The sequence below is a fragment of the Pelobates fuscus genome, chromosome 2 (assembly GCF_036172605.1).
Source record: "Pelobates fuscus isolate aPelFus1 chromosome 2, aPelFus1.pri, whole genome shotgun sequence".
Taxonomy (NCBI): Eukaryota; Metazoa; Chordata; class Amphibia; order Anura; family Pelobatidae; genus Pelobates; species Pelobates fuscus.
In genome coordinates, this window is record NC_086318.1 from 47837730 (window position 1) to 47848045 (window position 10316).

Sequence of the window (10316 nt, forward strand, 5' to 3'; positions counted from 1 at the left end):
CGTTGTCCCTTCCTCAGTGTCCAAACTTTTTAATCTCTGTCTATATAGGACTGTTTGCCATATTAGGGTCTCCCACTGTCTGCTTATCTATTTATCGACCTTATTCAGCTACCTATCGTCATTGGGAGTAACTATGTCCGTATCTTTGCTCTCCATAACAAACAAATTGGCAGACTTTGTTATTGATCAGAGTTCAGCAAGGTTTCAGCTCCAAAAGAATCTTTTCACAAGCTCAGCATGAGTGACTGCTGACTAATCTAACGATTTCAGTCATCCAGTGGCCCTCTCCTTTCAAAAAGGAATTGTAAGTAACAATTTAACCTGCAATTTACATAGACAAACTATTTCTTTCTGTGAAAATTACAGGGTTTATGTTCATAAAAACTGTTTTAATTACGGATGCTGGTTGGTTTTTCTTATTGTATTTGCAGTGATTAGAGGACACAGGGCCTTCTTTGTAGTGTTATTTTGCAATCACATTTCTTTTTACAATATTTTTTTAAGTATTCTGCCTCTCATGGTAACACTATTAATGAATGCAGGACATTGTGTAGATAACATCACAACCCCTAAACCACTTGCCCTTTTCACTGTTCATAGGAACCATAGTGAACAAATGACACGTTAGTGATCATAGTTATAAACAAATCCAGAATTTGTACTCTGCCTGCTCTCTGCTCCATTGCGCTGTCTAATGATGCGGGGAGCCGGAATATGACGTCATTCCGGCCCTGGCCTCATTACAAAGCGCGAGGGAGCTACAGGCAGAGTACTGCTCCTTCGCACACAGCTAGAGCAGCCCAGTGGACCCCAGGAAAATACCCACTCAGCTCTCCCAAAGGTTTCAATTAAAACAAAAATGTGTGTGTAAGCGCCTGTCAGTTTGCGTGTGAGTCTGTCAGTGTGTGTGTGCGCGAGCCTGTTGTCAGCGTAAGTGTGTGTGTGTGCGCATTTAGGTACCTGCCCCCTCCTATCTCATGAGGAAGGTGTATTAACTCCCCCTTTTTTTTCCATTTCCCACTCAGTGCCAGTTTTGCCATGGCTGAGATTATCAAGCTTTGATCTCTGCTAAACCAATGCTTTCACTTAGGAAAGCATTGGGAGGATTTTGTGCACGCGCAGCAAATGTTCAAATCCGCATCCCCTTATAGAGATGCATTAAGTTAATCTCTATGAGGAACATGCAGAGCTTGGAGACACTGAACCTGGGTGCTGCACATGGTGCAGCAGTGACCCAGGAGACTCTAGTGGCCGTTTGAGTGACTGTCACTAGAAGTGTTACTAAGCAGCAATGTAAAGTGTTTACACTGAAATGCCTGCAGGGACAGACAGACTATAGACACCAGAACAACTACATCTAGCTGTAGTGGTTCTGGTGACTATAGTGTCCCTTTAAAATTTGCATTTTCTCGTTGAAAATGACTGGCTCCTGACTTTTTTTAGCTGGCTCCTAGATTTCAAACAAATTTGTCAAGCCCTGACTTAAAGTCTAGCTGACTTAAAGGGACACTCCAGACCCCTAGAGCAATTCAACTTTTTGAAGTGTTTTATGTGTGAAGAGTGTGTCCACTTTTATTTTTCATTTTGCAAACCATGCAGATTTCAATAAATTAGCACTTTTATAAATTAACCATGTTTGTTACCACCATTCCCCCCCCACCACCCCACCGATTATGAATCAGACAACTGTTCTGTTACTTCCTGGTTTGGTTTGTTCAGTGGAGTTAAACTTGAGAGGCAGCAATTGCCCAGAGCACCTGCCTTGCATGCATTCAACTGTATTGGAATGTCAGTGCTTGGACAGCCACAGAAAGTTTGGGCGAGTTTAGAAGTGGAGTTTATGCAAAGGCTACAGACTAGATTCGCAAGCTGTTTTTAGATATAACGCCAATGACAACAAAACGTATAATTACATGCATTGTTTTATTGAGGGTATATCTACTAAACAGTGATTTGCTTTTTTGTTTTTGGAGCAGTGGAGTCCCTTTTAGGCAATATAAGTTTATTTTCATAGATGAGTATACATTTCATTTTGTGTACTTTTCAATCCCCCCTCTCCCCGCCCCTCTTATTTTTGGAGTGCTGGTAAATTGTATTCCAGTCAGCTGCAAGGGGGAGTGTTCATTCATGTTTTGTGTACGGTTCGTTCTGCTGTGTGAATCTGAGGCAGGTGATTTTCTGTGCGTGGTGAGAGGCTAATATTGCTGCAGTGCAGAGCCATGAGCTAGCAGAAACCACTCTGGTTGTATTAGTTATAGTTCTGCATTCCTGAAGTTTGTCAGCTGCCTGTGAGCGCCTCTCTTCAGTCTGTGCATGGACAGTGTGATCTTACATAATACCTTTTTATCGTCCTTCTTTGTTGAACCACTTTATTCTCCATCCCTGATTCAAATGTGAAGCTCTTTGCTTACTGTGCCTATATGGGTATTGGCTGCACCTAACTGATAAGATCCAAAGAGAGCTGAAATTACTGTCTGGGGCTGCTGTGTGTTTTTGGCAGGGGTTGTCTGCCTGGCATTCAGTTCTGGTCTGTTCTTATAATGAGGTCTGTCTGATGTGCCATTACAAAGGGGAGCTAAAATGTGTTTAAAACCCGAGTCAGGACTAATTGAAGGCCAGCTAATGAGGTTTTATCCTTTCTCAGTGTTCTCTATAACTTTTTGTTATACAGTCGTGAGTCATTACTATAACTTCCACGTACCCCATTTTATTTTACAAAAAAATATTATTTAAAAAGGATTATTCACTGCCCATCGATCCTAAACTCCTTGGATATCTGGGACCGCCTGCGCAACAAATACTCCCTGGCCAGAGCCCAGTCCCCAATGACGCCAATCCTACACAAGACAGTTCTCCCCCAGACATGGGACCGCAAGCCTTCAAAAACCTTGAAACCGCGGAACTACAAAGAATACACCATCTATGGCAGGGGGACTCGGTGATAACATTTGCCAGTCTGCAGGAGGGGACCCACCGAACAGCCTCAGACTTCTACAGATACCTACAAATACACAACTTCGCGCTCCAGCCGGGCATTAAGGAGGCGGCAGTAGCCACCCGTACCACATTCGAACATTTGTGTAATGAAGGGGAATACAAAAAAGGTTTTAATATCGCTCCTCTATGCTCACTTCAGCAAAAACAGCCCTCGGTATGGGGGGAGCTAAACTATATAGAACACTGGGAATCAGACCTTGGGGAGACCCTGGAAGGGGATTAGTGGCAGGACATTTAGCCGCATCAAAGATCTCCCTCTGTGTCCTCTCTCAGGAACAAAGGTACAAAACCATGTTCCGCTGGCATGTCACTCCAGTATTCCTAAGTAGGATAGGTCGCAATCTGACGGACCTCTGCTGGAGGCTCTGTGGACACAGAGGCACAAACATCCATATGTGGTGGGACTGCCCCAAATTACACAGTTACTGGAAGGTCCAAGACCTGGCAGCTGGAGTTCTCCAGAGGCCCATTTTGAGCTATCCCCCTTGACGTTCCTGTTGTCATGCCCGATAGAGGGCCTCCCGAACAAAAACTTGCTGAACATGATAACACTGGCAGCCAAAAGAGTGTTGGCAGCTGCATGGCTGAGGATGGAAGCACCGTCCTAGATGGACGCGGTTACAAAAATTGACCACCACTACATAATGGGAGAGGGTGAGACGCACTGTACTGGCTTTTTTTAAAATATGGGAACCCTGGCTGGAGTATAAAGAAACCTCACTATGAGTGGGGGACGATATTTTTCCACCTTTCCGTTTCTATGCCTCTCTTTCACAATTATTCCTCTAACTTACCTCTCAAGCACCGTGATTTAGGCCGAACAGTGCACCCACAGGGCACAACAACACGTAGCCGTGTGACCCAGAATTCCGAGGAGGGGCAGTCCACCGGCAGCTTATGCCATGGCAAGGCTCTCACTGGTTGCACCCTGGCCGAGGTTATAGCCCCTCGGGAGCCAAGAAAGGAGCCTCGGCTAGTTGCCCGGTGGGGACCAGTGGTGGACAATGGGACGGGGACACTGAAAGGTTCGATTCGAAGAGCCAAAAGAGGCGCACACAGACACAGATGCACGTGAACAACTCTAACAGCTCGAGAGGGTCTTTGATCTAATTACGTTCTCAAGAAAAGGTCAAAAACCATGGCAGAATGCATATAAGCCACAGTACCACAGCAAGTTCTAGGACATGCGTTAACTCAATATTGTCTTCTTTCTGTAACAAACAGCCAAATTGGTCTGAACCATACTTTGGCGTTTGCAAAAGCCATACTACTGTTGATACTATGTCACCTCTGTCATTGAAAATAAAGAATTTAATAAAAAAGGGGGGTTATTCACTTAAGGTCCAAATTTACGACCAAAGTAGCCGAACTGCAGATATAACAGACTGTGCAAATGTTTTCAGTTTGAATGTTTTGACCTTAAATTGAATGAATAACCCTAAGGGTACAATCTCGGTCTAAACTTTTAGAACTCATAAATGTTCAGTTTTAACTACAAAATTACTTAAAGGTTGCATTTTTTTTTTCCAACTCTCTGGGCCATAGAGGGTTAACGTTAATACATTCTCTACTGGATGCTACTTGTGCTCATACACGGAGTAATGGGTTTTCTCTGGAACCAGCACACAGCCCCCTTTGTGTTCCATGTACAATAACACAGGCGTGTTTGAATGACAGCACAGTGTCAGGCTGTCAGCCATTGTGCATCTGAACAAATAAAGCAATTGGCTTTTAACTTTTCATGCTTAAACCACTTAATCCATGTTCTGTGTTCACAACATCCTGATTGCATTTAGCACAGCATGTATAACGTGGCTGACTTTCTCCAAAATAGTGCTATTTTGGTTATTGAGCATTCTCAAAACACCAGAGAAAAAATGTTATGGATTTTAAACTCGCTAGAATGACCGTGCCAAGAATGATTGCGCAGTCAATGTACTGAAATATAAATGGGTTGTGTCAACAAACATGACATTGACATGACATGTAATATGATTCATTTTAAGATTTACTTTTTCATAGGTTTGCTTTAGAAAAAATTAAGTTACCGTGTATGTATGGTTTAGTAACTAACAACTTGCTACAACTTACTTTATTTTATTTATTTATTTTTTCCCTTGTTGACCAGGGACCTTTGAAATGCTTTTTGGTATCCTTGGGTAAGCTGCAGAAGAAGTTCTATGCCAAAGGTGCACGTATGACTTGCCCAATAAGGACATATCTGGTAACGGCCAGGAGTGCGGCCAGTTCCGGAGCCAGAGTACTGAAAACCCTACGTAGTTGGGGTTTGGAGATCGATGAGGCACTGTTTCTCGCAGGTGCTCCAAAAGGTCCCATCTTGGAAAAGATCCGTCCTCATCTGTTTTTTGATGATCAGATGTTCCACATTGAGGGTGCTCAAGAGCTGGGTACAATTGCAGCTCACGTTCCTTATGGAATCGGCCAAAAGTACAACAAGTCGGCCTTAAAGGAGGAGGCCAAAAAGTAGAAGTACTGTGTGCTTGTCATGGAAGTATTCCAGCTAAGGCTTCCATATAGATGCTGTACCTAAAAGTTTGTACTTCAGGCTGCCTTTCAATTGGTGCAGGAAACATTCTGTTGTCTTTGAACTGGTGAATTTGGAGATCTGTACTGTAGCTAGCAACACAGGATAAAAATGGCCCAAAGCAACATTAGTGCCTTATGTTCTAAACACAAAAATAAAGAAACCTTTGGTTATTTGGGTAAGAAAATGGGGTAGGAATACATTAATCAAACACGTAACAGCGTTAAATTAACAAAAATAAATAAAACAAAAGGTTTTTAGTGCGAAGGGCATATTTTACAGAAAAAAGTCATAAATTTGTCCATGCCCTCAAGGCAGTTGACCTATGTAAACTGAATACACTCATGTTACTGCCAAATGCCTTGGCTTTTAACCCAAGATTTTTATATAAAACCACCCGTTGGCTTTCTAATAATGACAGCCAAAAACAGACTTTTTTGGTCCCCAGCATCTGCGACATATAGGGTAATTTGAAATGAACACCCACACAATAGAAAAGGCCCTTATGACACCGATTTTTACTAGTTCGCTTTTCTACTTAAACAGAACACATTAGGCAGTTAACCCGTAACTTCAGATCTTATTAAAAAAATAAATAAATAAATAAACCAACACATTCTCTCTTCAAATAACATGACGGCACAGCTGTGATATAAATACACACACCAGAATTGAACAGTTGGCAAAATTAAAACCAAAGGACATTCCTAAAAAAAAAGATATTGTATGTATATAATATATACACAATACAGTGTATATACTCAGGTTACAGTATGTAATTACCAAAAAATTATTGATACTTGGAAACCAAAAAGCTTGTTTTGTGCTTCTCATATATATATATATATATATATATATATATTGTGTGTGTGTGTGTGTGTGTTCCTGTGTTAATAGTTGGTTTATCCCTACTGTACTATTTAATACCGTACTTTCAAATGAATGTGAGAATCCACAGTTTTGGACACCCATAAAGTGCCTGTCATTGTTGCCAGACATGTAGGGAGTCTGCCATGCTGCTTATGAACCAGTTTGCTGTAAATAAGTCTAGTGCCTTTTCTGAGTTGAACTATAGTCAATAATCGTTGTCAGTGGCAGTCACCGACCCCTATCTCCATGTTTATCGCTTGGCTATTGTACTATGTATTACCGTTTTGAGTCCGGATCTCTGATGCGTCTTGTGCGGAAATGTTGCTGGAGGTAGGAGTAAGGAAAATAGGGTTTCTGGTGGTGGGGATAAGCGCATGACGTTAAAGGGAGACTCTGAGCACCAATGCAACTTTAATGCATTTGATAGATTTTGGCCTTATTAATATGCTGTATTTTTTTGCATGCTCAAATCTTTATAGCTTTTGCACAAAATGTATAAACGTTTTGCAGAATGCTGCATCGTAAGTGAGGAGGGTGTGTGTCTAAAGCGACTGGCTTTTGATGCAACATTTGGCAAAACATTAATACAGCATATTAAATGAACACTATAGTGTCAAGAACAGAAACCTGTAACCTAACATAAGTGTTTAACTATTTAGGTGACCGGCCCCTCTTGCATCACATGGGAAAGGTGTTTTTACTTTTTTTTTTTTTTTCTCCCTCACCGCAGCTGCCCGTGTCTCCAGGGTGGAGATCATCAGGTTGGATGATCTCAGCCAATCCAATGCCATCCTATAATAATGCGCTGGGAGGCTATTGCGCATGGCAGTCAAAAAATACCAGGCTTTACCAGCCAGCATCTCCTTATAGAGATGCATTGAATCATGGGGAACGTTCTGCATTGAGACGCTGAGCATAGGTGCTGCATACTGTGACCCTGGAAGCCCATCTAGTGGCCGTCTGGGTGACTGCTACTAGAGGATGTTCCTAGGCTGTAATGTAAACACTGCCTTTTCTCTGAAAATCCAGAATCTACATTAAAAAGCCTACAGGGACAGACTACAGACACTAGAACTACTACATTAAAGCTTAATGAAGTGGTCTGGGTGCCAGGTCCCTCTAGTGTTAACCTTGCAGCTAAAAACATAGCAGTTTCAGAGAAACTGTTATGTTTACATATGGGTTAATCCAGCCTCTAGTGGCTGTCTATTTGACAGCCGCTAGAGGCGCTTCCGCGATTCTCACTGAGATTTTCACAGTGAGAAGACGCCAGTGTCCATAGGAAAGCATTGAGAATGCTTTCCTATGGACTGACTGCGCGCGCGGCTCTTGCCGCGCACGCGCATTCAGCCGATGACGTCGAAAGGAGGAGAGTCCCCAGCGCAGAGGGAGCCGGCGCTGGAGAAAGGTAAGGAATTAACCCCTTTCTCCCCCTTCAGCCCGGTGTGAGGGGGGGCCATGAGGGTGGGGGGGGACCTATTAATACTATAGGGCAAACAAACTTGTTTTGCTGGCACTATAGTGGTCCTTTAAGCTGTAGTGGCTCGGGTAATTATAGTGTCCCAAAACCAAATGATGTAGTATTGGTGGCCGGAGTCTACTTTTAAATATTTGTTGGTGGTATAAAGCAACTTACATATAAATTTATAAATTTGTCCTGCATTAAATCTCATCGGTATGTTAAGCAAACTCTTAACATTTCTATCAATACGAAAGCACTTCACGACTTAGAGGGACTAAGAGGTGAATTGTGTATTTGCCTTTTAGAATAGCATAGATTATATCTATAAGGAAAGAGACCTTATTTGTCTTTCTAGGTATTCTTAACTAAACAAAATGTACACTTGTGTTAATGAAATGTAATACTGGGGACCTGGTTTTCTGCTCAGTGCTAATTCACAATGATGGCTTTGGTGGGGTTTTTTTTTTTCACTAAATGTGAGTTGTAGTAAGTTAATAGCTTGCTTTCAAAGTTTATTGTAAAATAGCAGAACTGAAAAAAGAAATCTCCATCTCGGCTAATTTGATTATTATTTTTTTCTAACTTGACTCTTTTATACTATATTTTGCCAGGCGATTGTCAACTGGATAAAACACACTGTTTAGCAAATAATACACGCAGCTATTTTAACACCTTTTAGAATTGCACTGAAGTCTTGAACTACAACACAATTTAGTAATGTTGGCCACAAGTGATGTTTACAAATGGATACCAAGTGTAATATTTGCAAGAATCAACGTTTGTCTAATTCGATTTTACTGAATATTTTTATTCTTAATGTCAAGTGTACTGAAAAAAAATTATATAAGTCTGTTTTCTTAATTAAAAAAAATATATATATCTGTTGCTGAAATTGGTTCTGTTTTTGTATTCTTGTAGTACTACACAATTGTAGCCGACATGTAATGTTTTAAAAAATAAAAAAATAATTTTTACAGAATATTTTTACTTCTGAAAGTCAAAATGGCTTTATACAATGTACATCTGTTTTCTTACTTTCATTAAAAAAAAAGTTGCCAAAATGTTTCATGTATTTTTTTTTATATTAATAATAGTATTTATTATTCAAAAATGTCTTTTCTGATCCAGTGTACACTCTTGCTGTAAAGGTATACCGATAATTTAAGATACACCTGCTTAAATACAATAGTGAGTCAATCAACTGCTGAACAGCTCATGTGGAGTATAACTCCAATCAACCTCATCCAGTGATTAATTTAGCTTGATGACAATTTTAATCCACAATGGTTTTATATAAAAATCACAATTTTACTGAGCAGAAAAATAATTAAAAACAGAATGAATACAGCCCTAAAGAATGAATTTTTTGAAAATTAAAAAAAACATTAAATTTCAATAAAACTACCGCTCTTTGAGCAGCTTTGGATTTAATATTTGTGCTTAACGCTTCTATGAGAAAACACTTGATTGGACAATGCCCAGTATTAACAAGAAAGTAAGTTTCTTGACAAAAAGTGGTTGGATCGTAAATAACTAAAGAGGCCGTTTCTATAACTAATGAAATGTAATATTTTTAGGGCCAAGGAAATATCTGCAAATATCTGTCAATGCATTTTTTTTATTATATGCATCAAAAAATGTACGTGTCTTGGCCTAGATGTTTCCTATAATGTGAATAGATTAATATTATTTTCATGCAACTATGCTATAGTATGTTGAGCTGGAAATACTACCGTATATACTCGTCTATTTTTTGACCATCAATTGTGACATATGCTCTGACTCGTGGATAAGTAATGGGTATGACTTTCAAATTGAATTGTTCCCCTTTTGTTCGGTTACCGAACAGACTCGGTGTGGTGCCCCTTGTTAACACTTCGTAACCACCGACCACCCCTGGCTGTTAACCACAAACAAGCATTCCCTTGTGTGGCCGCCATTCGTATATACGCACGTGTTTGTCTCCCGAACGCAAGCAGCGGTACATGGTCGTCAACAGCATGGATCTCTGAGTCGGCTACACAAGCACGCAAACCTCGCTGAAACTTGTACCCCTGCCCGTTCGACTTCCCGACCAGCTAGGAGAACGGCGTTCAGGAGTAGACATTCAATCTGCAAAATTCTATCGAAACTAGCACTGACCCGTGGATAAGTCGACTCTGTGTTTTAAAATGAAGATTAGGACTAAAATTTCTTGACTTATTCATGAGTATATATGGTTTTTAAAGATTTGTCACATGTTTGTATGGTGGCAGCAATTTTCGTTGCATCACATTTGCTGAACCATTAGAACCAGAGAATACATATTGTCATCAGCCAATCATGGTCTGTAACCAATATGGTCCGGTAAGTTTCAAATCTTCTATTTCATCTCTATTTAAAAATACTGAACTGATTTACACTTGGCATAGACAGATTTTAAAAAGCTATATGATGGTGCAT

At 40.5% G+C, this 10316-nt stretch overlaps 1 protein-coding gene across 1 annotated transcript in view; it reads left to right on the forward strand.

The window, feature by feature from the left end:
* NT5C1B (5'-nucleotidase, cytosolic IB) overlaps nt 1-6146 on the forward strand; it is a 30431-nt gene extending 24285 nt beyond the window's left edge. Inside the window, exon 6 of the mRNA XM_063442127.1 lies at nt 5126-6146. Within this exon, the coding sequence (XP_063298197.1) occupies nt 5126-5485 (360 nt within the window). The 3' untranslated portion in view covers nt 5486-6146. The remainder of the gene's footprint in view (nt 1-5125) is intronic.
* Nucleotides 6147-10316: the final 4170 nt, after the last annotated feature.